This window comes from Dasypus novemcinctus, chromosome 13 (assembly GCF_030445035.2).
Source record: "Dasypus novemcinctus isolate mDasNov1 chromosome 13, mDasNov1.1.hap2, whole genome shotgun sequence".
NCBI lineage: Eukaryota > Metazoa > Chordata > Mammalia > Cingulata > Dasypodidae > Dasypus > Dasypus novemcinctus.
In genome coordinates this window covers 86248459-86274917 of record NC_080685.1, presented here as the reverse complement: position 1 = coordinate 86274917, position 26459 = coordinate 86248459, and the positions used below count along the sequence as shown (strand labels likewise).

The window sequence follows — 26459 nt, the reverse complement described above, 5'->3', positions numbered from 1 at the left end:
GGACAGTGTAGACTACAATGTAGACCACTGCCCATGTGGTGCAGCAGTGCTCCAAAATGTATTCACCAGGTGCAGTGAATGTGCCACCATGATGGAAGAGGTTGTTGATGCGGGAGGAGTGGGATGGGGGAGTGAGGGATAAATGGGGACCTCATATTTTTTTAATGTAACATTTAAAAGAAAATGAAGAAGAAGAAAAAATACAATGAGTAGGCACTTATTATGTACATCTGTCCTAAGTGTTTTTAAGTGCTAATCACACAAAACTTTTGTACTTGCATTAACAGGTATATTTAGCCTAATTAAGTAGGTGGCTAGTCCACAAGAAATTTAATTACTAGTTTCTAGTAGCTTTAAGAAAAGCCTCAATATTTAACAAATGAGAGTTTATCTGTAGATGGCAGATGATGCTGGAGACATGAAGGTTTTTGCCTTTCTTGGTGTACAGTGTGTAGATTTCAAAACATGCCCCACACATCAGGATAGTCACAGGTTTGGGGGAGAAAAAAATCATACTAATTTCAGTCAACTTCAAAAACTTCAGGGAGAAGCCTAATGTAGAATGTAGACTCTTAATTAACCTGCTAGAGCTGAACTGTTCACCAAATCAAATAGGAAGAAATGCATCTTCCACAACTTAGTAAAACTTTCAGAAAACTTGGTATATATCTGTTTCGGTCTTCCACAAAACCTATTCATCCTTCACTGGACAACTTTTTAAAGTGTTCATTAATAATTTAAGTACTTAAATACATTTTAGGTTATTCATTGAGTATATTCCATTAGGCTCTGAATAGCCTCTTTTTGAGCCAGGTTAGAATTTCCAGTTTGATAGGCTGTTGCTCCCAGCAAGGCCCCAATTTCTTCAAGGGAGTACAGAATTGCTGGTAGCTTGGTTTATCCAAGCAAAAGTGATGAGAACTTCCATAGATTTGGACAGTTCCATTAGCAACACAGGTGACTTCAGTTTATGGGGTTTGTTACCTGACCTCCTCTTTTATCGTATCTCTTCCTAATTTTGATCATCCATTTCACACTGAGTTTGGCAAATTCTTCTGCTTTAATTAATGCCAAGAAGGCCCCACAGAGAAGAATGATTGTGTTCCAAGGATTGGCAGGGATTATCTGTAAAACAAATAAGCACTGGTACACTTGGTGTGCTTTGATTTTTACGTCACTGTAATTGGGGCTCTAAGAAAAGCATCTAGGTTCTAAAGTTTCTGTTAACTACTTCGTTCAAACTATGCTTTAATGTTCACAGCTTAGTTTAAGGAGAAAAATACTGCTCCTCCCTACAATAAAGTGATTCTGAGAGGGGGAAAATTAAGAAATACAAATTGTTTTTCAAAAAGTGCTCCAGGATGTGAGGGCATCTGGTAGCGACATCTGTCATCCCATTGATCACCAGGGTTGATTCGGCTGATCTGGCTGGCTAGGCGGGTGTCCCCTTCCTCCCTCACTGCTCCATGTGCATCCCTCCCGAAGCTGCACGCTCGGTCAAAGAGGATGACCTTCCCTGCTAGAGGAGGACGGTTATTTGGTCAAGGGTATATGAGTAGCTGCATTCCCCTGCTAGAACCTCCAAACAAGCTCTCAAAAAAGGCTCTTACAGGGAAGAAGGTTTGGCTCAACTGATAGAGCATCTGCCTACCATATGGGAGGTCCAGGGTTCAAACCCAGGGCCTCCTGACCCATGTGGTGAGCTGACCCACACACAGCGCTGATGTGCACGAGGAGTGCCATGACACGCAGGGGTGGCCCCATGTAGGGGAGCCCCACACGCAAGGAGTGTGCCCTGCATGGAGAGCCGCCTCACATGAAATAAAGCACAGCCTGCCCAGGGGTGGTGCCAGACACATGGAGAGCTGATGCAGCAAGAAGTCACAACAAAAAGAGACACAGATTCCCGGTGCTGCTGACAAGAATGCAAGCGGACACAGAGAACACACAGGGAATGGACACGGAGAGCAGACAATGGGGAGGGGGGGTGCCGGGAAGGGGTGAAAAATAAAAAATCTTGAAAGAAAAAAAAGGCTGTTATGAAACAAGTATGATAATTGGTACTGAGCTTTAAGTTTTTGGCCTAATCCCAGAGTGATCTTGTTTTGAGACAAATTTCCCTTAACTATACCTAATCCTAAGAAGTTAGTTCTTCCTGTTTTCTTCTTATCTCAGTCACCCTCGTTTCCTACTTTTCCTCCCAAAGTAGCCTCACAGCTTCCTGCCTCCAGGCCTTTCTTTGCTCTTCTGATGTATTTCCCCTGCCCACCCATACTTTCCTACAATGCTTTCCCCCCTACCTAGATTTACTAATTCTTCTAGGCTTTCTCTGACCATTAACCCAAAATCCTCTCCGGATTTTAGCAGAGAAATTTATTCTAAAATTGCTCTGGCAGTTACTCTCTAGCTTTAGTAACCTTACAGCTAAAGGCTGCTCCTTCACCAAATGTGAAACTCTTTAAGGCAGAGGTCGTATCTCAGATTTCTGAACCCCAGCATGGCAGAGTAGAACACTTCTCAGTTCCAGTTCAGCAGGGTGACCTAAGGCCATGAGAGCCTCAGTTCTCCCATAGGCAAAAATGGTTATACCACCACCATCGCTTAGGATTGTTGTGAAGCTAAGTGACAAGGCATGTAAAGCTTGCCTCTACTATGGCATTTTACTTCGTCCGTAAGAGGTACCATATTCTGAATATAGTAAGGTAAAAAATGTTTGCTCATACATTTCATCTGTAGGGCCAATGGCTAATATCGTTCACCTAGAGTTTTGATGCAATAAGCCTCCGTGCATGCCTCTATACACATGGCCTTGCCAGTTCATCATGGCGGTGGTGGAGGAAATGCAGCGCACCCAGATCTCACAGAGCCTAACGGGGCTGGAGGCTTATGTGTTTGAGCCTCAGCTCTGAAATTTCTTCCTTCAAGTCCTGCTACATCAGGACATTTTGTCATGACTTGAATGCCAATCATTATTAGGTTTGGGACTGTCTCTACTGTCATAAATGTTCCTTTAGCAAAACTTTCCAATTATTCCTCCCCCTCTGAGACTGGGAGCCCAATCATCTGGCATTAACTCATGCTCTGTTGATTTTTTTTGTACCTTTCTGTTTTGACTTACAACAAACAGTATTTATCCTACAAAGAATCATTAAAAAGGAATGGCTTCTATGGTCATGGCAGATAGCTCCGGGGTTTGGTGCCTTGCCAGTGGGCCCTAATTTGGAGTTTGTGCTCCTGAGTATGACGGAGTTGGACTCAGATATGACTTCTCTACACATGCCTCTTCTGTCCCTTTTATTGAACCTGTAGTTGGAGCTGGAGTTGGTAAGTGTATGCCCAGGAGACTTGAATCTCTGGGTTGTCCATGTGCCAGCTGGGCCCTTAGCCTCAGCAGAGTTGCAACACCTACTGTCCAGTTCACTGGACTCACCCAGGACAACTAACAAGGAGGTAAGCACGGACAACCACCACACCAAGGAACTGAGAGTCTACAACTGCAAGCAAGAAAGTCCCATCCATCAGCAAAATGGGATCGAAGTCCCCTCTCAAACAGAGGTGGAGTGGGCACCACCATCGCAGAATACTCAGGACTGGGGAATAAAATATGGACTAGAGTGGATTTACTCGTAATCTACTATAGACTTATTGTGACTTTAGCAATGGAAGAAATTATATTATAGATGTGGAGACAGTGCCCTCTGGAGTTGCTGAAGTCAGGGAGAGGGAAAAAGAGGTATAATATGGGGGCATTTTCAGGACTTGGAATTTTCCTGAATGACACTGCAAAGACAGATACAGGACATTATATATCCTGCCATAACCTACAGAATGGAGTGGGAGAGAGTGTAAACTACAATGTAAACTATAATCCATTATGTGTGGCAATGCTCCAAAATGTGTTCATCAATTGCCATGAATGTAAAAATGAACACTAATGAAAGAAGTTGATGTGGGAGGAGTGGGGGGTGGTGGGGAGTGGGGCATGTGGGAATCCCTTATATTTTTTTATATAACATTTTATGTCATCTAAGTATTTTTTAAAAATAAATAAAAAGAGATTTTAAAAAAGGAATGGCTTTCAATAGCAGTAATACAGATAATACTTTAATGCTTTCTACTCTGTTTATTCAATTAATATTATTAAGCAGCTAGTGTGTGCTAATTACTCTGCTAGTCGCCAGTAAATGGTAAACAAAAAGACTAAGTCTCCACCTTCATAGAGACAACAGTCTAGTTGAAGATCAATTCAACAAATAATATATAATACAACTATAAATTACAAACTGTGATGTATGCTGTGAAAGAGGATGGTGAAAAAGTCAGTTAGAATGGCCTAAAAGGATAAGCCAAAATGCTTTAGGGGAGGGAGTTTGCTCCCATAATCTTAATTAATACTCATATTTTGAACTTTCTGGATGAAAGGATCTTTCCATTCAAAAACCACAAAAAACTACTGAGCACTTTTCTCGGCAGCTGGCCTCTGATCAATGTAGTTAACCACACTCATCTAGATTTAGAGGAGAAAAACAGTGTTACCCTTCAGTGCACCCCTCCCTTGCCTGAGCCATGGGAAAGCAGAAGACAGTTAGGTGATCTTAGACTTCAGCTCTCCTCTCTTTTACAGAGAGAACAAACCAAAAATCTCATCTACATGAGATCCTGAAACTGGCACCAGAACCAAGGCTTTACCTTGGCTTCCATAGTTCTTTGGGGAAATGCAAAGAATCTGGGGAGTACAATAGATTCTTCAGATTGTCACTGAAATCTGCCATTAAGTACCTCTACTCAAAAGTAAGATTAAATCATATCCACATACTGTGTAGGACTTGCAATTAAGAACCATAAAAATCCCAAATTTCAAAATATTTGATCTTAAGAGCTGAAAATCTCAAACTTTCAAGTGTCCAGGGACAAAGTACAAGTCAACAGGTCTACACTGTCAGTCTTTATTAACTGGGCTTGGTAAGACGTGGTTATCCATTACGAAGGAGGCTGTGTGATGTGATGGGGACCAGAAAGGCTCCAGCCAAGAGGGGTCCGTCACCTGAACTCAGCCTCTGCTTTGCCACCTGAAAGATGGAACAAAATGCCTACTTCACTGAGATACGGGGAGGATCAAATGAAATAATATACGTGAAAACATTTTAAGCTCTGAAACACTTATAAAAACATGTCTTAATTTGGTTCAAAAGAGCTCGTGTCCTCTGCCAAAAAACTTTCAATTTAGACAAAAAAGTCACATAAAAACATTTCTCAAGTTTATAGTTTTGCCGTGGTTTTGAGCCCCTTTCAGTTTCAGATCACATTTGGAGCCGCCAGGAAAGCCAGGGTAGGACGGGGCTGCACACCTCACTGTAAGGTAAGCGAACACATCTAACCTTTCTTAGAGCCGTGGTGGGGCCAGATAAGAGAGGACTTGGAGTTCCTGGAGAAAAGTATGGTGTCAAAATCCAGGAGATGTCAGTTATCTGATAAAATAGGAATATTTTAAGAGGACCTATTGCCAGGGGGTTGTTTTCTCCCAAGGCAGGAAAAATAGCCCGTCTCCTTGAAGAAAACAGGCTTGTCCCTCCCCCAAAGCTATCCAACCTAGAAGAGAACAAGGAGCCAGGCCACGTGAAGGGGCAGAGCTAGAGTCTGCGTCAGTTTCAAGACCAACCTAAGATAGTCCCCAACTGGACTAGTGCATGAGTCCTGGCCACTGATGGTCCAGTTGGCTGGAATGTTCCTCACCTCCAATCCCTTTCTAACACTTTCTAACACTGACCCCTGGTGTCCAGCCCAAATGGAACACCTCCACGGAGGAAATGAGGGCCAGAGGGCAGCCCAGTCTCCTGTCGCATTCTCTGCAGGCAGCCCGGCCATTCGCACACAGGCCTGTCACAAGACAACTACAGAAGGAAATGTAAAGGCCTTAGCACACCATACAAAGTCCTCAAGTCACGTTCCTTCTCGTGCTGACAAGGGTCTACTCCCCCTTAAGACCCTGCTCAAAGGTCATTTCTGCAAAGCCAACCTCTACCCAGACTCTAACAGGGAAAAGTCACCAGCAGTCTGACACAAACCCAGAACTCCCACCTCCTGCCGGAACTCCACTGCTTCCCGTCCATCCTCTTCCTTGGTCTTCACCAGCGACATCTTGATCCCGGTGTGGAAGCCTCCAGGGAACTCCCAGCTGAAATAGGCACTCTCACAGGCCTGCAGGAAGCCTGCCTGGTCTGGGCTTGGAAGACAAAGTCCAAGTTAACCCTGTCCTGAGAGCAGTACTCAAACACGGCCAGCCCTAAGTTTCAGTCTTGACTTCAAGCCCATTTCTTTGCTGGCACGACTCCCCGCTGCATCCTCTCCAAGCTCTGCTTCTTGGTTTCCCAGTGGAGAGGGAGCGGTCACCGGCTATCAGGTAGGAGGCAGGATGGAACATCCCTGAACTTCCCAAAGGGAGAATTCCATCTCCCTCCCTCATCATTCCTACAATCTGCTCTGCGCCCCCCAAAAAAACAATTCACCACTGCCTGGGGCTGCTGGTGCCTCAGCAGACCCTGAGCAGCTCCACTGGCCTGTCAGTCTCCTCCCAGAAGGCCCGGAGGGGGTGGGAGTATTCCTGGGAGCACTCAGCCTGAAGGGACACCCACAATGTCTGCCCTGGGGGTGCTGGAGATGCAGCGTAATCACAAAGGGCACAGATGAAGTAGAAACTGCACCGCAGTACTGACACAGCTCATGAAAGGAGCGTGGAGAGGGGATGTGGATCATCTGAAAGTCTTCCAAGAGGAAGAAGAGAAAGGACAGCTTTCAGCAGTGAAGGGAAACGCTAGGTGCGAGGGAGGGCGGAAGATGCTAAGGCAGAGGCTCTGAGCTCTGGAATGGGAACGATGTAGCAGCGGCCCTTTAGGATGGAGGCAGCTCACTTCTTTCCAACCGGGGAACAGCCCCTCCTTGCAGGGTGGCTCCCTCCCTGCTTCCTTTAAATGGAGCCCCAGGGGTCAGCAGGGATCCCTGGGATAGACTGAGTCACACAGAGCTCAGGCAAATGCAGAAAATGCCCCACACTAAGGAGCACTGCAGGCCCCGGAGACGGCACTTCAGTGCGTTCCCAAGGCAGCATGCTGGGGGCAGAGCGAACTTCGTGAGGGTCCAGGACACTCATCACTGCACACGGAGACCAAGAGCAGCTGGCAGCTCTCACATCCTGTTAGAAAGATTATGGCAAACACATCCTGAGCATTCCCTAAGGGCGTGGCATAGTTCCCATGCACACTCCAGGGGAACCTGAGGGACAGACAGAGGCCTGTCCTCACAAAACTGAAGGTAGCTTCTGCTTCTCTGCAGCAGCCCAGGCAACAGGCCTGGTCCAGAGAAGAGAGAGAATACAGGCCATGAAGAGTCAGAGAGCCCAAGGGGCAGATTCAGCTCTGTCCACCAGCCTTGCCTTCCTCCTTTCTCTCTGCGCTTTTCATCATGTATTGAGTACTACAACATGCCAGGTACTGGGTTAGGGATCAGGGACATACACGTGCAAACAAAACCCCAAAAGCCCTGGGCCCTGACCTTATGGATCTTACAATCTAGGAGATTTAGAGAATCGTGTCTCATGCAACTTGTTTCTCAAGGTCATGGGAAACACACTTTGTCTGTCCTCGCTGACCCCCTCACACAGCCCAGCTGCCTGTCCAAGGCAAACCACCTTTCAAAGTCCATTCCCTTTGAAGAGGGCTTGTCACACAGCTTTGGGGGTCATGGAGAAGACCCACTTTGCAGATGCCTACAACTGAGGCTCACAAAGCCTGGAAACCTGCTCAAGTCCGCTCAGTCCAGCAGAGGCAAAGCTGGGGGAACCTGAAGCCTGGACCACAGCTGTCTCAACAGCATCGTTTAAGATAAGCCTTTCCTCTGCCCACTGGGCACCTGGCCCAGGGATTCTTGAAGAGTCTTGGGGGTTGCCTTCTGCCTCCCAGCCCTGCTCCCTGTCTGTCCTCCTGGGCCTGGGTCGCTGGCACCTGCTTTATCGGGATTCTCAAGAGGGACAGCTGGTTTGTGTTACATGCCTGCTCCCTCCCCTGTCCCCTGCATATCTCTTCTGGTTTTAAATAGCTTATCTGAGCAACTGGACTACCACATGGGCTTATATGGCATGGGGTACATGCTCCTTTGGCCCTGTCCCTGGCACCTGCCAAAATAGCAGCCAACACCCCCCACTCCCCGCCGCCACCCGCCTCCCCTTTGTGTCTCCTGCTGCGCATTCTTCCCCCCACAGGGCTCAGCTCACGAGGCTCCAGCCCGCACGCCTGCTTAAAGCCCTCTCCATCCCCTGCCCTCGCCCAGTCCCTGCCCAGGCTGAGCAGATTCCTCCAGGACCTTTCGGCAGCTCCTGTGCTGAGGTGAGTCTCGAACATGCGGCCGTGGGGTTGGGGAGAGCTGAAGAGTAAAGGGGGCAGTGTGAGGGTCCTGGTGTCTGGCACTCTTTCCCAGTCTGTCTGTGTCCACACTGAGTGAATGTCAGGATTGAGAGAGGTCCACGTTTCCTTCGAGAGGAGGCCATGGCATTTTGGTGAGAAACACAGGCCACACTTCACAGAGGGTGATGCAGGGAAGGGACTCCAAGGCTAGGGAAGTAGAGTGGGAAGAACCCTGTGTTAGAAATTGGAGACTTGGGGTTGAGTCTGGATCTGCCACTAAAGAGGTCATATAATCTCGGACAACTACATTCCTTCCCTGGACCTCAATGTCCTCATCTGTAGAATGGACTAGATAAGCACTAGACCTCTACCTGCTCTAAATATTATGAAGCTCTGACCATCAGCTCTTCCCCAGAGAAGTCCGTCTTTTTGCTTCCAGGCCAAGGGCCACCTGAACCTTTTCAGACAGGTCCTTTTGAGCCCCCGAGAGCAGAAAAAGGCTTGGGGTCAAATCAGTCAGATCAGTTCTTATGGTCAAATTCTCATCTCCAGAAATTGTCCTGGGAACACTGAGAAAGACCAAATGTCCAGAGGCAGGCAAGGACCATTGGGGTGCATCTCCAAGGTGACATGTGAACTTCCTTGGACATCCCTGACCCAGCACATTTCCCTTCCCCAGGGCTTAGCAGCACTTGGAGGGAAGGGAAAGAGCCCACTGGTAGATGCCTTCATTGGGTTCAAGCCCAGCTTATTGGAATTAAAGGGTTAACCGTGAACCTAGCCCCCTGGGTTCCCTGCAAGTGTGACTCTTGCCCCACCCCACCCCAACGCACCCCAGAGGGACACACCTTGCTCTGCACCTGGGAGTGGCAGAGATAAAGATTTTCTTGGTCTTTCAGCCTCTTCTGGGCAGGCTGAGGAAGTATTTGGAGAGAGGGTTGCCTGGAGTGTAAAGAATTTCAAAGCACATCCCCCGGCCTAGTGCAGCTGGGAAGCCACCAGACCTCCCGAATTCCTCCTCTGACCCATGTCCAATAGGGCAGGTCCTCCCTCTCTGCGGGCACAGGAGGAATCTGAGAAGATCCTATTGCCAGCTGCCCCCTCTCTTCCCGCCCCATTCCCTCTCTCCCAGCTCTCCTCTTGGGCTAACAGCTGCAGGCTTAGGAAGATTCCAGCTGAATGTAGAGGGATGGGCCTGGGTTCCTCAGAAACTGGAGACTGTTTCCAAGGGTCTAGAACTTGAAGATCATTTATTCAGGTTAAGTGAGGCCCATAGAGGTTAAGTAACTTACTAAGGTCACAGAAAAAGTTGAGTTAATCCCAGGTCTCTTGACCCCAAGGTCAGTATTTTCTGCTCTCTATGGACCAGGAAAGGTGACCCTGATCTCTTGGCTGTGAGCAAGTTAGGCTAAAAAGCGGCCTGCGGAGGCAGCTGGAGGTTTGGGTGTGAGGATCAGGCGACTTTGTCCTGCCAAGTTCTTGACTGTCATCTGCCCTGGAGACCCCACTCCAGCCTACTCCCTTTCCCCTTCATTGGGTCCTGCCTTTGGGCGACTGGCTTGGCTGCGTCCTCTCAGCTGAAAGCCATGCCCCACTCCTCTCCGGTCTGCATGCTATTTTAGGAGTGGGTGATGCTCAAAAGCAGGGAGAGAAGTCCAAGCTGACTTTATCTCCCCGGAGCCCCAGCCCCCTCCTAGTGGTTCTGAGCTCATGGGAGGACAGAGCAGGAGAGGAGAGAGGAAGCTCAGACCCCTCACCCCCAGCAGGCCACCCCAACCCCTCTGAGAAAACTCTCCCTCCTCCCTAAGGTGAGAGGCTGCTCCCAGGGCTCAGGCAGTAGCTCCCCAAGTTCTCAGACCACTTATTCTGGATGTTTCCCTGAGGTTCAGGACAATCCTCACTGCCCCATGGTTTCCCACCCATCGTGGGGGCAGGGGGCGTTCTTTTTGACCATTCTCATCCTAAGGACCTATGATGGTGCCCTCTGGTGTTAGAGAGTCTTCAGCAAAGATGTGACCCCCTAGCCCCCAACTTGATACCTTATGCCTGTGACATCGCCTCGTCTCACCAGCCCAGGGGCTGAAAACTGACTCCACCTGCTCAGGGCACCATGGAAACAGGGGTTCTCTCACCCCACCCACCAGCAGAGGGTGCAGGAGAGAGGCTGGCCCAGCGGTAGCCATGCTTGCCCGGAAACCAGCAGGACTGGACTAAGTCCGAGCAGGTGCATAAAAGGGCAGCCATTTTCCAAGCCTGTGCTGGCCGCCGGCCAGGTCTGAGGAGGGTTCCACCCAGAGTGCAGCTGTCCTGCAGGAACCCTCAGCCTCAAAGAGGCTGCCTGTGGCGACATCACCCTCCACTCGTCAGGTGGCCAGACAGGTGGCCAGGGGCTGGTCTCAGCCGCTGCGATGGGATGTGCCCACCAGGGAGAAGTGGGGGAGGAGTGGGCAGTGATGCCTATTGTGCCGCTGTCCTGAGCCTGCAGCCGGGGTCAGAAGTAGGTGGCTGCAGTGCTGGGGTGGGGGGCAGGAGGCAGGGGGCAAAGGAGAAAGCTCCCTGAAGGGGGCTTCTCCATCATTCTGACTCTACTCTTTCCCCGGTTTAGCCCCACCCTCACGTCACCTCGGCACTTGTCTCCTGACAACATCGTGCAGGTTGCAGAGCCGTCATGTCGCATAACTCCAAAGTCCAGGGGCACCCATCACCTCTCAACTAGGGGAAAAGTGCACCTGGAGCTGTCATGGTCATGGCCGAGGAGGCCCTTCTCTGTGCCTGGCACTTTACACCAGCTCTAAGCCCCAAACACATTCCAGAAGAGCAAAATATCTACCTGAGGGACTGAGGTATAGGGAGGTCAAGCGACCTTTCCAAGGTCAAAAGGGAACACGTGAAGGAGCCAGCATTCAAAATGTGATTGGCCTCCCACCCACGTGTGGCTATTTCCATTTCTTCCTTTAGCTTTTTCCTATAATTACATTTACACTGTGAGACCTGACTTTTTGGAAAAGTTCCTAATGGCTTCCACTTTTCAAAAACTCATTTATGTCCATTTGGTCTTCATAAAGACCCCTGAGTAGCAGGATGAGCATACTTATCTCCATATAACAGAGGAGGAAGTAAAGCCCGAGGATCTTAGAAAGGTTTATCTGAACACACTCTGCAAGTTCAGGGAGGAAGATTTGAATGTAGATTGTCTATTCCTATTGCAGGGAGGGGAGTAGCTCAAAACGAGTTGCCCAAGGGAAAGTTTTTTAAATTGAAATTTGTATTAAGATAATTTTAGATTCACATGCTGTTGTAAGAAATAATACGGATCCCTCGTACACCTCGCCCAATTTCCCCCAATGACAACATTTTACAAAATTATAGGACTACGTCCCAATCAGGATATGGACATGGATATAATCTATGATCTTATTCAAACTTCCCCAGTTTTACTTGTGCTCTCTGAGTGTGTGACATTCTGGACAACTTTACCCTGTGCAGGTTCCCACATGCATCATCACAGTTAAAATGCAGAAGGGTTCCCAAACCACAAGGACCCTCTTGTCCTTTTATTACCACACCCCCTCACTCCCACCTTCCCCCCCCACACACCCCATCCTCGACCCAAGACGACCACTAATCTGTTTTCCATTTCTGTTCCTTTTGCCAATTCATGTATGCTCTGTAAAGGGAATCCCATGGCATGTGACCCTTTGGGATTGGCCTTTTCTGCTTAGCAAAATTTCCTGGAGATTCACCCACATGGCTCTGCCGATCAACCCTGGGGTCCTTTTAATCGCTGAGTAGTAGTTCACAGCATGCACGTGCCACGGCTTGCTGGACCACTCACTTTTTGTAGTAATGAACAGACCACGTGGCGGAGGGACCGGGTGGGAATGGGGAAGGAGGTACAGGCTTTGCTCCCCTCAAGGCTTCTGGGACTGGAAAAGTTGAGAAGCATTATCTTGAGAGGTACGATGTTTTGAACCCATTACTGAAGATCCGGACAGCTTGCCTGTTGAGGCATTAGGAATGAGATGAGCCTCGGCCCGGCTCGGCGCTCAGCCAGGCCTCCCCGCCCCGCTCTGCGCCCGGCCGGAGCTCTTCTCACAGAGCTCAGGAAGCGATGTCTTCCCCGTCTGCCCACGCTGATGTCTTCCTCTTTCAGGGACCATGTCGGACACAGAGGACGCAGTGGAAGAGTACGAGGAGTGAGTATCTGGAGTGTCCTGGTGTCCCGGGTTGGGTGGCCCTGCCGTTTTGGGGACTTTGAGGAGAGGCACGTCCCCTTCATTTCCACCCTGGGCCACCGGGCTGCTGACCCAGGCAGACCACGGGCCGGGGGCCTTGGGCAAAGAGGCTGAGGCCCAGGGTCCACAGGGGCCTCCCTCCTTAGGAGACTGGCCACTAAAGGAGGAGCCGAGAGCTTGGGTCCCTGAACCATGTCCAGAGAAGTTCAGTGACTCTCCTGAGGCCACAGAGCTGGTCATGCCCCGTAAAGCCCCACTGGGACTCTGTTATCACCCCCCTTGAAAGCCTCGCTCTCCTGACTGTGCCCCGCCCCATCCTGGAGAGAGGCCGGGGAATCAAACTACCCCACTGTCAGGGAATCACCAGGCAGCTGACAGAGGTGCAGCCACAGCCTTTGGGAACTTACGTTCCTATTGGGACGTTAGGATGCAACAGGCCTGAGAGAATAAGGAAGGCCGGTGCAGAGGGCGGGCTGGGAGAAGTGCAGGAGCGCAGGGGCAGGGAGGTGTGGGGAACGAAGCAGGGGAAGATGAGTGGAGAAGGCAGATCTTGCCTGTGTAGGATTGCGAGAGAGAGAAAAGAGAGGAGGGCCTGGGGGAGGGCTCAGAGGTGACAGGAGAACAGTAAGTGACTCTGAAGACCCCACCTGGCTGAAGCAGAGGCTTGCTGGGGCTCATGGACGAGAAGGGTGGGCCAGGTTAGCAGGTGCCCTTGCAGGTGGGCAGAGCAGTGGGAACTCCATTAAGTAGTGAGGGAAATAAAAAATGGGATAATCTGTGGGGAGAGGCCAGTGTGCACGTGTGCGCGTGTGAACACGCGTGTGTATATGCCATTGACAGCGGCTTCTTTTCCATCAGGGAGCAGGAAGGTAAGCGCACACCTGTGTACTCGTGTGGATCGGGACAGTGTGTTTGCACCTGACCCGCCTGTTCTTGTCTCCCCTTGAGCTGCGTGGCCTTCTCTTTTGAGCGGAAGCAGCCATGGAAGGTATGTACCTCGGGCAGGCGTGCCTGCCTCTGCCTCTCCCCTGCAACAGAAAAGATCCCCCAACAAGTACCACCCCAGGTGGAATTCAGCCAGGACCTTGGACGCTCAGGACTTGAGGCAACACGTTCACACCTGACTCCTCTGCCTGCCGTTTGGCTCAAACAGAATCACCACTCTTTCCAATGATTTTGCTCTTTCTCTAGCTTCGTTTTATCCTGGAAAGTATTAAATGCATATAAGTCGTAAGAATAGAATAATGAACCCCCATGGACCCATCACCCAGCGTCAACAATCATCAACTTCTGCTCTATTTACCCCCAGTGATTTTGGAGCTGACTTTCAAAATAATTCCCAGATATCATATAATAATCTCATGCTTAACTATTTCAGTGTGTAGCTCTAAAACAGGGGTTCTTAACCAGGGGTCTGTGAGCTTGAATTGAAATTCAAAAAAACGTTATTCTTGTGGGGACATGTGGGTGTGGGTGTGGTAAATTTATTAAGTAGTACGCAGTGCAGTGTGGACTTAGTAAGGGGGCCATGGTTTTCACCTGACTGGCAAAGGGGTCTGTGGAACAAAAAATCTTAGGAACCCCTGCTCTAAAAGATAAGCACTATGTAACCAAACAACCGTGTTACCAGCATCACGCCTAAAAACCTTCAATTGTTTTTTTAATGAGATTATAAATAGGATATGAAAGTGCTTAGCTATCTGAAACATTTCAAACAGGCATGAAGAGCTCATTCTATTATTAATTGTTACTATTATTATCGTCTTGCCCTGCGTCCCGTGGCTCCCTGAAGGAACACGCTAAGCTTTTCTTCCTTCTGAGTGTGTGAAACATGGAAGGGCTTAAATGGCCTCGCCCAGCCCATAAGGCCAGCACGGCCTTCAGGCTTCTCAGGCTTCCGCCCCCCAAAGACTGGATCCTACCCCTAGTGGCTTGGCAAATTCTGAAAACTCTCACTCCAGCAGGTGGCACGTGGACATTAGAAGGAGGGTCTCCCCAAAGGCCCAGGGGCAGAGCAGAGGGCTGGACGCCGGCCCCTCCACTGCCCTCTGCGCCTTTTCAGGAAAACGAGGCGCCTCTGCATAGTTAGGGCTGTCCCGGGGATGGCCAACCCAAGAGTGGCCGCAGGGAAACTGAAAGGCGCTGCAGGAGTCACGCTGGACACCAAACACTTCCAAAAGCAGTTTGAAATTTATCTTTTTGAATAAAATATCAAGTTGACTCCACCTGCTGCTGGGCTCCCTGCACAGATGTTTGATCCTGTGGGCTTTCCTTTGCTTCAGGAGACTTGCCGCTTGTTATGGCAGGTGTTGGGTGGTGGGATTTGAGACCCAGACCTCGGGATTGGAGACCCAGCTGTCTGCTACACATAGTAGGATTTGGCTGTGGATTAACAAAATAATTCTCTTCTGCAGGGGTAGCATCTGCCTTCCTTGCAATTAATCGTCTACACCTTCTCCCACACGGCTGTAGATTTGGGTATAAATGGCCAAGAGAGAACAGGGTCTAGATGGATGCCCAATCTGCCTACAGGATGGACAAAGCCAGGAAGTATGAAAAATCTCTGTCCTCCCTTTCTTTGGGCAGGTAGTTGCATCTACAACAGAACAGTGCAGTCTGTTTCCTAGCACGATGGTACTGTGTCTTCCTTAGATGGGATGACTTCCTTCCTGGCATGCGTCCTGGCACCAGGCTCTCAAGCAGTCCTTTCAGAAGGGTGACTTGTGGGATATCGGAGAGGCTCATCAAGGCAGCAGCGTGGGAGAACTTTGTTGGGAGCCTATTGCTGCCGCTCTCTGCTCTTCCGGGGCCTTTCACTGAGGGGGAAGCTGAGGCTCTGAGGTCCACAGGCAGGGACAGCAGCTGCCAGTTCCCACCAGCGAATGCGTCCCCAGGCCAGGCTCGTGCTAGGTGCTCTCGGCATGCTGGACCATTCAATCCCTGCAACCAGGGAGGAGTGAGCTTAATAATTTCCATTTTTCCAGTGAGGTACCTGAAGCTCAGGGACGTTGCTGAGGGAAGTGAGTTGCCCACATTGCAAGAAAGCGGTGGATCGGGAAATGAAAGCCATGCCTAACTCCAAAGCCCATGCTCTTTAAAACCGTTGTGCTGTCCCACTGCTCATTACCTGGTCTTTCTGCTCCCAGACTAACCTGTCTTGCTTCTCCCCTTTGCTGCTGCCACTCCCTGAACCTCAGAAGAGGAAGACTGGAGAGAGGATGAAGACGGTAGTACAGCTTTTATTTTTCTTGTGCTTTCCACTCCCTGCTGTCTGAGAGCCAGTGTGCTGGTTGGGGGGGCCCTGTTCTGGGGGAGGGGGCCAGCATGGAGCCCATCAATCATTTCCTCCCCACGTTCAGATGGTGGCCGGGCCCCCAGGGCTGGGCTTTTTATCGGCTCTCTCCTTCGGGGCCACCAGTGCCCCTTTCCTCGCCCCTGATTTCCCCCTGGGCTGGGTGGTGGAAAGGCCGAGACTGGCTTATCTCCCAGCTGGTGCCAAAGGAGGCCCCAGAAGAGGACTAACACGTCTGGAGTGAGTGGCTCCACTCTGCCCCCGCTGTGCGTACTGGTGACCCCTGCCTGGAGCCTCCCTGTGAACTGAACAGCACCCAGGCAGGGTGACCAGGAGGAGAGGGGTCTGCAGGCAAAGGCCCCTGAAGAGCAGCTGGGGGGACTGGAAATAGCTAGCGTGAGCAGCGGGGTCGCGATGGCAGCCTTCAGATGTGCACGACTGCCGAGGGCGACGGGGGCTTGGACTCGCGCCCAGTCTCCAGGGCTAGGATAGGGCAGGGGGTGACGCTTCAGGGAGACTGATTTGGGTTTAATTTTAGGAAGAGCGATGTCACAAGGTGCAGTGAGCAGCCGTGGGAGGCAATGAACTCCCTGTGATTGGAGAGTTTAAGCAGATTTTTGGGACCACCGGCTGGGGGTGAGGTATATGGCACAGAGAATTGAAATAGCAGATGGAGGCAGAGGTTTTAACAGGATGGCCTGAAAGTGGACCCCAGGGCTGGCCATGTCCTTGTTGCCAGGTCTCTATTCTCACCCCTTCTGGAAGAGTCTTCTTTGAGATAAAGCTCCTGCAGGGATCAAAAAGGTGGCATCTCCAGGCCCTGAGAGGACAAAGACCTAGGAAAGGAGTACAGAGAGGCCAGAGGCCAGTGTTTCCTCCAGAGAACCCATTTGGCCTTGGGGCATGTTGGCCTTTCTCTCCACCCTGAGGCTTTTTCTGGTTCCTCCCCCAAGGGGTCACCACTTGTCAGCCAGTCATTCAACAGGCATTTACCAAGCACTTCCTCCAGGCAGCACCCCATGCCTGGCGTCATCCTGTCTCATCTTTCCGTCTACTCCAAATCTCTGAGTGGGGTGGGGTTCACATTCTGCCAAGCAAATGAATGAAAACAGAAGGATCCTGCCAGCTCTCTGATAGGGCAAATATCTAAACATTGAGCCTCTCATGCCCCCACCCATAGTCTTGCAAGTTTGGTTTCTTTGGACCAAAGAAAGTCACTGGGCCCAGGAGAGGAGCTTTCTCAATTTTGCCCCTCACATCAGGACACATACTGTGGTGCCACACTATTTGGTGGAACTTCTGGGGTAGAAAGCTGGGGAATGGGGTGGGGTCATATTCTCCACTGAGGCTGTTGGGGAATGGGGAGGTGACTTGGGGGCGGAGGGGAAGAACCAGTGGGCAGACTTTCTGAGCAATGACCCTTGCTGGGCTTGCCCCTCTTCTGCTGCTGCCCCTAGCACCCACTGCACCCTAACTTGCTCCTACCCCAGACTTCTGGCCCTCTGAGAAACCTCCACATCTAAAAAGGCCCAGTTCCTACTCCCAAACTCCCAGAGAGGGACGTTTAGAACCAAAGGACTCTTCACGAGCCCAATCATGCCCTTCTATAGTGGTTTACCATGGGTTGCCAAACTTTTTTTTTTTTTTTTTGGTAAAAAGAGAAAAAAAAATTTAGGCTTTCTGGATCACTTGATCTCTGCCACAACTACTCAACTCTGCTGTTGTAGCCTAAAAGCAGCCATCAACAATACCAAAGGATGTGGCTATGTTCCAATAAAACTTGATTCACAGAAACAGGCTGGGGGCCAGATTTGGCCCTTGAGCTGTAGTTTGCTGTCCTCTGGTTTAGACCAAGAACTGGACATCCCTCTGTCCTGCACATCAGTCACGCTCAAAGTCATCTGGAACCTGGAGGTCATTGACTCCCATCCTGACCCCACCACCCTGTCTGTTCTCTGTCTGGGTTCTGCCCGATAGCACAAGAAGGGGGGACCTGGGTGCTCACTATGTCTGGTTCACTCTTCCAGAGCAGGAGGAGGCAGCAGCAGAAGAGGCTGAAGGCGAGGCCGAGGCTGAGGATGAGACTGAGGAGACCAAGGCAGAAGGTAAAGATTTTGAGGGTACGAGGGGCTCTGTCATGGGGCAAGGGGGGTGGTGAGAGCCCCCAAAGCCATTCCTATGGGAGTAAGAAACCCAACTTGAACATGATCTTCAACCTGTGGATCTGCTTCTCCTGTTGCCATGACTTCCTCAGGGCTCAGAGTCAACAGCCAAGTGTTCAATCAATGAACCTCTACTAAATAGTTCTTTTGTGTCAGGCAGAGTCTTGGGCCCGGGGCACATGTATGTAATAAAATATGCTCCTGGACTCCATAAACCAGCACATAGGTTAGGACCCATCTGTGGGGAAGGTTCTTGGTGATTAGGCCCTCTTGACAAGAGCCTTTATTGACTTCTCATTTTTTTGTTTAGAGGATGGACAAGAAGAGGAGGCTAAAGAGGCTGAAGGTAAAGGCTGTCAGCCATTGGGGGAGAGGTCTCAGGGTGGCAGGGGAACCCTTACAGCACCTTTGGGGAGACTGTCCACAGGGATTGTTCCAGAAAGATGGGTTGGGCATAAATGAGGAGGGCATCCTGGGAAAGGAGAGGACAGGACTTGGTGGCAACTGCGTGCTTTGGATGCTGGGCTCCAAAGAGAAGTTGCTTTGATGGTGCTCAGTGGGAGAGAAGACCAGTGCCCGGTGCCCTGGTCTGCACTGGCAAGGGGCCCTAGAAGTCATGCTCCACACATGAGCCTCATGGAGCTCAGGCTGAGTCACTTGCAGGGTGCACTACCTGGGGGACAAAATCCCAAGGTCTGTGCTAGAGGGTCCATGTGATGCTGCAGCCATGACTAGGGCTCCAGGTGGTCTCACCTCCCGAGGGGTGGGGGCAGCTGGTTGGATTTGGAGCTGTGCCAGTCAGTTTCCTTGCCCGGTGGCCATCAGGAAGTCCAGGGGGCAACCAGGAAGGCAAAGAGATTTGGGAGGGGAATCTGGCACCAGGACCCTCAGGGACTTTCCACGGGAACCCTCCTCATTGTGAGGTCTGAGAGAAGCAAAGCTGCCTCACCCAGAACCAGTAAATGCGAGAAGGCTTTGAAGCTCCACACTGAGTGTGTGAAGCCCCTGCCAGGACTTAGTCGCCTCCTGAGTCGCAATGAGAGATGGAGTGTGTGCTGTGCAGCCCCTGCTGCCTTCTTACTGATGCCCCTGGAAAACCGTGGAGCCCGGGGGCTGGACGGGACTCCTTGTGCAGATGGGGAAATGGAGCCCACGCGTGTCCAGCTCTTCTGGGGCAGAGAGGGGGCGGAACCGGGGCCTCCTGACCCCGTGCGTGTGGCTTCTCCCCCCTCCAGATGGCCCGGTGGAGGAGTCCAAACCCAAGCCCAGGTGAGTCTGAGCCACAGCGGAGGTGGAGCCCTGAGGCTGCAGGTCCGGCTGCGGTGTGGGGCCGCGGGCGCCAGCTGGGGGTGCGGCTGGAGCAGACCGTCGGGCACCGCTCCGCAGGCTGGGGCCGGCACAGGGCTGTCTGCGGAGGTCTTGCGTGGGTGCTGAAATCCACCCTCCACCACCACCCACACACCCCAGCACAGACAGGGCCACAGGGGCCCTTTTTCTAATTTGCACAAAGCACCGCATAGTGGTGGCCACGGGCAGACACACTTTGCTACCCCCCAGGATGGTGCGACGAGGTGGGATTTTTGGGAAAGAAGGAAGCAAATTTGGGGGAGCCGAGCAATGAAACTATGGCAGCCCAGGTGTGGCAGTTTCAAAGAGTCCCAGGCTGTGGGGAGGGCAGGACACTTTGGCGCCACCCACATGAGCGCCACACGTGGCGGGCTGGGGTGAGCATTTCCCTGCCCGCCTGGCTAATCCCACCAGTAGAAGCACCTCGGTGCACTCGCAGACTTCTGCGCGTCACAGCCTTTGGAAATGCCCGGGTCAAAGGCCATCCCAACTGGAGCCGTTGCCTGGCACCTTTCCCTTTCCTGTCCACTTGCTCTACACTGCAGGAGCTCATTGCAGCCTCCCTCTAGCCCCGCACAGGCCTGAGGACAGTTGGGGAAACTGAGGGCCAGAGACCCACCTGGGGGTCACACAACCAGGATGTGTGGGGGCTGAGGTCAAACCACAGAACTCTGGGCTCACGAGGAGGCTCTTGGGAGTCAACCACAGGAGTCTGGAATCGCACAAACCTGTCACCTTGTCACGGCCCCTCTGCCTCCCCCTTGTGTGGCTTTGGGCAAGTCAGGTCACCTCTCAGCCCGTCTTCTCATTGACACCTGCCTTCTGTGCATTCTGTGAGGTAAAATGAAATGGCTTATGTGAACGCGCTCTGTGCCTTCCGAGGAGCTGAGCAGGTGTGAGGACTCTCATTGCTTTGGTTGTGGGTGGCTGGGGCAGGGGGCTGAGGAAGAGGGGCCCCTGGGGCTGCTGCCCACTGACTCCTCATTCCTCTCCCCAACAGGCCGTTCATGCCCAACTTGGTGCCACCCAAGATCCCCGATGGAGAGAGAGTGGACTTTGACGTGAGCAGTGGTTGCAGGGAGAGCAGGCCCGGGCTGGGGCCATCCTGGGTCCCCCAGGAGAGCAAGAGAGACCTCGTGGGCTGGGAAAGTGGGGGACCCCTAAACAGGGTCCTGGGTTCAGACTACAGTAGCCCAGGCTCAGGTCCTGCCAGAGGCCTTTTGGATTGAGGAGGGGGCTATCGAGGAGGGGGCCATCTAGCCTGTCCATCATGTCTCTCCCCTGGCCTTGGGGGGGGCAGCCTCTGACCCCTGCGGTCCACCCACAGGACATCCACCGGAAGCGCATGGAGAAGGACCTGAACGAGCTGCAGACACTGATCGAGGCTCACTTTGAGAACAGGAAGAAGGAGGAGGAGGAGCTCGTTTCACTCAAAGACAGGATCGTAGGTGTCCAGTCTCCCACGACCTGGCTCCCCGGGGCGCCCTGCCTCTGCCCCCTTTCCTTAGGCACCCTGGTGCCCGCCCCTGCCGGTGGAGCCCACCATCAGGAGCACTGGGAGCCTCGCTTGCGCACATGGTTCTCGAGTCCCCGCCTTCCCTTCCATCCGGACAGGAAGCTCCTGGACAGCAGGGGCTGAGACTGGTTCCTCGCCGGGACCCCCGGGGCCCAGCCAAGGTCCTGGCTATGGAATGGCTCATCACAGTGCTGTCGTCCCATCCCAGTCCCCTGCTCCTTTCCCTTGGGCACAGCTACGTACACTGATGGAGTGTGAGCTACAGAACCCCAGTTCACTCCAGCGGAGCTGCTTTAGCTTCCGTCTCTTCCCCCCTCCACCACACTCGCCTTTCTACAGGGGTGCTGCGTGGTCTGGCAGCTGAGAGCTCGGCTGTCTTGGGTCAAGAGAGCAGCTCTTGACTGTGAGTCTCAGAGCAGCCTCCAGGGCTGGGGCGGGGGCAGGGGTACGGGCTTGCAGGAGATGGAGAAGCCTGCCTGACCTTTTCCAAATCCTCGAGGACGACCCCCACGATGGGTACCGTGCCACGGGCCTGCTGCCCTGTGCAGTGCTAGCTATCCTTTTTGACCAGGGCACTCTTGCACACTGGCGGCCCTGTCTGCGTGCGGCTGCTGTGGGCACAGGCGTCGGAGTGGGCAGGACACCTTCCCTGGGGGTCCTCGGCACCCCTTCCCAGCCGACCCCTGCACCTCTGGTGATGACCCCTCCCCCAGGTGCCTCTCCCCCTATAGGAGAAACGGCGAGCTGAGCGGGCCGAGCAGCAGCGCATCCGCAACGAGCGGGAGAAGGAGCGGCAGACCCGCCTGGCTGTGAGTGCGCCCCAGCCCCGGGGAGCCCCCAGCATGCTCCTGGCTCCCGCCAGCCCTGGGGGGGGCCCTGTGGCTCCCCAGCCCCCCTCCCTGACCATAGATATCAATTCAGTCGAGAGACAACAAGCACCCCCTCAGCGCTGGGGGGTGTCCTGCCTCTGGCAATACACCAGGGAACAGGGCAGATGAAGTCTGGGGGTCCTCAGGAACTTGGTCTCTTAAAGGCACCCATCCCTCAGCCCCTTTCCGGCACAAGCTACCTGGGAACCGAAGGTCTACGGTCCTCTTCCTGCACTGCTGCTGGGGGCCCTCCCCAAGCAATAGGCCTTTGTAGGGAGCTCCCAGGTGGGAACCAGAACTCATGGTTGACTCATTCATTCAATAAACATGTCAGGTGCAACGCCCGTGTGCCGGGCTCAGAGTTGGAGGTGCCCTTGGGAAGCTCCTAGCCCAGGGGAGAGGAGGGTAGGCCCCCGCACAAAGATCGCCAGCTTTGGCCCAGAATCAGGGTTTTACTCCCCAAACTGAATTTGCTCTCTTCTTGCTCCTTCCCACAAAACAGGAAGAGAGGGCCCGGCGAGAGGAGGAGGAGAACAGGAGGAAGGCCGAGGAAGAGGCCCGCAAGAAGAAGGCTTTGTCCAACATGATGCACTTTGGAGGGTACATACAGAAGGTAGGCGGGGGGCAGCGGTGGTCACCAGGAGGTTCTGCTGAATCGCTGAGAAGTGAGGTGTCCACTGCAGCGGGCGGGCTTTAGGTTGGATCCAGGAAGAACTTCCAGCTGCTGTGGGCGGGAGGCCCTCCTGAGCGGTCTCCCAGCCTGACGGCCTTTCCCCAGGAAAGCCTGCTGAGGTCAAGGGCTGCAGGCAGAGGCCAGGGCACTGGTGCTCCACCCCACCCCTGGCTGCAGCGGTGCCCAGCAGCCCCCAGGATGGGTGAATGAAGCTGGGAGAGTCCTGTGCCTAGAGGCAGAGCTCTGGTTAGAGACCCAGCTCTGCCTCCTCCAGCCGTGGAGCCTTATACAACCGCTCCAAGCCTCAGTTTCCTCATCTGTAAAATGGGATTAATAGTTCCTGCCCTGCCTGCTTTGAGAAGACCAAGTGAGCTGCCGTGGAATACACCCAAGTGCTACATGCACGTGAGGTGGCGGTTACACCTGGGAACTTGCTCTCGGTCCCTAATTTTTGTGCCCTGCTCCTACCAGATCCTCTCAAGGGAGGAGGGGGTATGTGAAATTGATTCTCTCTATGGAATGGAGGCTTTGGAACATTTTCTTAGATCTCCAAGGTCCCCAGCTCAGAACCAGGCCGGCCGCTGGCCTCTGCCCCCATGGTGACCACACCAGCCCCCCTTGGGCATGGTGCCATGGTCCCCTCCTAGCGCCTGGATTGACGTCCAGCACACCAGGCTGCCTGTGGCGGGCTCTGAACCACCTTCTCCTTCTCCTTGTGTCTCCCTCGGCCTCTGCCTGCCCATCACGCCTGCCCTCTTTCTGTGTTGTCGTGGTCTCCGTCTTTCTCTCTGGGTCTTTCTCTCGTGGTTTCCTGGCTTTGCAGGCCCAGGTGGGTACAAAACCTCAAACCCTCTTCCTCCTCTTAGTTTTGGGGAGCTCCCCGGGAGGGAAGGGCAGCTGCTGGAGGGGAGGAGCATGGAGATGGGGTGGGTGGGAGATGGCAGCCTGGGACATCTGGGGAGTGGGGAGGCAAAGGGGCAAGGGGCCCAGTCCCCCAGGGTTTCTGGTGTGGGATCCTGCAGGAAGAAGAGGGCAAGAAACGGGCCCTTCTGTAGACCTTGCCCCACTCCCTGCTGGGTTTGGGGAGGGCTGGGGGTTGGGGTGGGGAGGTGGAATCCAGCTAATTCCCACGTTGACACCCCCTCCAGACGGAGCGGAAGAGTGGGAAGAGGCAGACTGAGCGGGAAAAGAAGAAGAAGATTCTGGCTGAAAGGAGGAAGGTGTTGGCTATTGACCACCTGAATGAAGATCAGCTGAGGTGGGGGCCTGGGGGTGTTTCCCAGGGCACGGGGCTGGGGCAGGGAGCGGACAGGGGAAGGGAAGCTGACGGCATGCTCTCATTGCATGGCCACCAGGGGGCGCCACTGCCTCACACTTGTAGCTCGGGCACGTTGGCTGGGGCCAAAGTAGGGCAAGACCAGGTCAGGCCAGTGCTTCCGGGCTGGAAGACCCTCCCTGCTCTGAGCCTCAGTGCTCCCACCTGCACGGTGGAGCCTCCCGGGATTCTCCCCCTCTACTCCTTCCCCAGAACTTTGCCTTGGTGTCTGTTCCTAATTGTCGGGCACTGCCATCCTGATCCCAGGCTGGGCCGGGCTCCTAGGGTGGGCGGGGGGCACCTGGGCAGACCTGGAGGTGGGAAGGAGGGCAGGGTCCCTGGGGGCTTGTCAGATCCCGGAGGAAGAGGCGGTTCCTTCCTTATCCTCCTCCCTCCCCATCCCCACCCCTGGCTGCGTAGGGAGAAGGCCAAGGAACTGTGGCAGAGCATCTACAACCTGGAGGGGGAGAAGTTCGACCTGCAGGAGAAGTTCAAGCAGCAGAAATACGAAGTGAGCCCGCACCACGCCTCCTCGCCCTCCCCAGCCCTGCTTTCTGCTTCCTCCTGGTTTGAATGGGTCCCCCGTGACAGCCGCCAGCCAGGCCCTGTCCTGGTCCTCCTCAAGTCCCCAGCAGTGTTCAGGGTGCACCATGAGATCATTGCTTGCTCGAGGTGTCTGAGAGTTTGCTGGAGCTGAGCAGAGACACTTCCCTGGGGTCCACCCCAGGGCTCTCCCTGCCTCCCAGGCATGCAAACCCAAAGACCTCCAGGCAGCAGCTCAGACGCCCTGCGAGGGCCGAGGGCCAGGGTGCACCGAGCCGGGCACCCACCAGAGGCGCAGCCCCTGGCCTCCCGGCCCATGTGCCGAGGCCCCGGTGTGGGCACAGTCGGGCTGAGCCTCAAGCCCACAGCCTTGCAGGGTCCCAGGAGCACTCTTTGGGGTTCCGGGCTCACAGAAGCCAGGCAGGCGCAGCCACCACAGGTGTGGACCTGCGCTCAGCCCCGGAAGCCTGGCCAGGGCCTTTGGGCCCATCTGCAGGAGGGGCAGGCCTTCCCTCCCCTCGAGGATCCACCTTGCCATCCTCCCCTGAGCACAGCTCAGGCCCCCACAGCTCCGGGCTGCCAGCACCCCCACCCTGCTGAGAGAGGCAGTACTGCACGGTGATAAAGAGCACTGACCCTGCAGCCACTGCCTGGGCTAGGTTTCTGGCCCTGCCACTTACTAGCCGATGGCTTTGGGCAAGTTTCTTTTCTGTGCCTCCATTTCCTCCCCTAGACAACAAGGATAACGCTAAGCTCTCCCTCACAGGGTCATTGTGAAGATTACAGAGGCAATACTAAAGCCACTAGCCCGCAGGTTCCGGCCCCTGTTCTGATCTACTTTGCTTGGAATAACTTCTTAAACCCTCAGAGCAGCCCTGTGGGTTAAAATTTGGGAAAGTGCTTAGGGCAGGGCCTGGCACCGGCAGCTGCTCGGCAGCTGTGAGCCCCTGTTAAGGTCTTTCTAGGCTTCGTGCCGTTCACCTTTCCTCTGATTCCTCTGGCCCCACGTGTCCCTGCACTTGGCCTAGGGGCCGCTGACCTGGCTGAGATGCAGTGCCGCGCTGTACCCATGGGGTGCAGTGGGGCTGCAGCACCTTGGGGGGTGAAGCTTCAGGGATGAAGTGGACAGCTGGGCGGGAGTGCCAAAGAGAGGGGCTGAAGATGGAGATGCTGGGGAGGCATTCTGGGCTCTGGGCGCCTTGCAGCTGCCCAGCCTTCAGGTTCCCAGCTCCCAGGAAGTCCTCCCTATGGAGCCCTCATCCTGAGCCTGCAGTGGCTCTGGGGCCCCCCACAGTGAGAGGCCGTGAGGCAGCCAGGAAGCCTCCCCTTGGCTTCTGCTCCGGGGACCTCTTGACCACTGACTCTTCCACCTTATGACATTAGAGCCCTGCTCTCGCTCCTGCATCCTCCTCCTCCTCTGCTGCTCGGCTACGCCCCGTCACCCCCACCTCCAGGCTACCTGGGACCCTGAACTGAGCGAACTCCAATCTTGCTCTTTGTCTTTCCCATTTTTGCAGATCAATGTCCTCCGGAACAGGATCAATGACAATCAGAAAGTGTAGGTGTCGAGACCCACCTCTTCCCTGCCCACCCCCGCCTCCTCTTGCCTCCCTTCCTCGTGGGCTCCACGCTCCCATCCCTTCCTCCTCAGCAGCCTCCAGGGTGCTCCCTCTTTTCTCCCCCTTGGCCATTGCTCACCAGTGGGACCAGAGAGGGCCGGCTCCCGCCGCAGGCTGCTGCTCTCTCCTGCTCCTCTCAACCCTGAACAGCCCCCACCCCAGCCCGCCCCCAGAGCCCTGCCCCCCTGCCCTGCACCCTGTCTGACTGGGCCTCATGTCCCTGCAGCTCCAAGACGCGTGGGAAGGCCAAGGTCACTGGGCGCTGGAAGTAGAGGAGGCGGCCGTCCCCGGGCCAGCTCCCCCCGAAGAGCTGCTCCTCACTGTGTCCCCGCCTCTGCACGCCCCTGGCTTCTGGCCACCCCCACCCCCCAGGACACGAGGTGGACTCCTGTCCGGAAACCGGAAGCCAGCCCAGCAGGTCGCCGCCACGCTCACGCCTGGCCCCCACACGCCCCCACCCACGCCAATAATAAAAGGCCACTGCACACCAAA

At 53.7% G+C, this 26459-nt stretch overlaps 1 protein-coding gene across 1 annotated transcript; it reads left to right on the top strand.

Annotated features, from left to right (window-relative positions):
* The first annotated feature begins 8221 nt into the window (after positions 1-8221).
* TNNT2 (troponin T2, cardiac type) lies at positions 8222-26459 on the top strand. Its single transcript, XM_058274945.2, has 16 exons — positions 8222-8378; positions 12550-12592; positions 15127-15134; positions 15829-15858; positions 17951-18028; positions 18396-18431; positions 19321-19354; positions 20433-20493; positions 20760-20876; positions 21680-21757; positions 22320-22430; positions 23314-23319; positions 23639-23748; positions 24226-24316; positions 25866-25906; positions 26194-26459. The coding sequence occupies exons 2-16, from the start codon at positions 12555-12557 to the stop codon at positions 26237-26239; spliced, it is 885 nt and encodes a 294-aa protein (XP_058130928.1). The 5' UTR covers positions 8222-8378; positions 12550-12554; the 3' UTR covers positions 26240-26459.

What these genes read in the sequence shown, in the direction of transcription:
- TNNT2 (XM_058274945.2), top strand. Translation starts at nt 12,555, where the DNA reads ATGTCGGACACAGAGGACGCAGTGGAAGAGTACGAGGA. An exon ending in GAGAGAGAGTGGACTTTGAC is followed by an intron (nt 20,494 to 20,759) that starts GTGAGCAGTGGT and finishes GTCCACCCACAG; the next exon opens with GACATCCACCGGAAGCGCAT. An exon ending in TTTCACTCAAAGACAGGATC is followed by an intron (nt 20,877 to 21,679) that starts GTAGGTGTCCAG and finishes CTCCCCCTATAG; the next exon opens with GAGAAACGGCGAGCTGAGCG.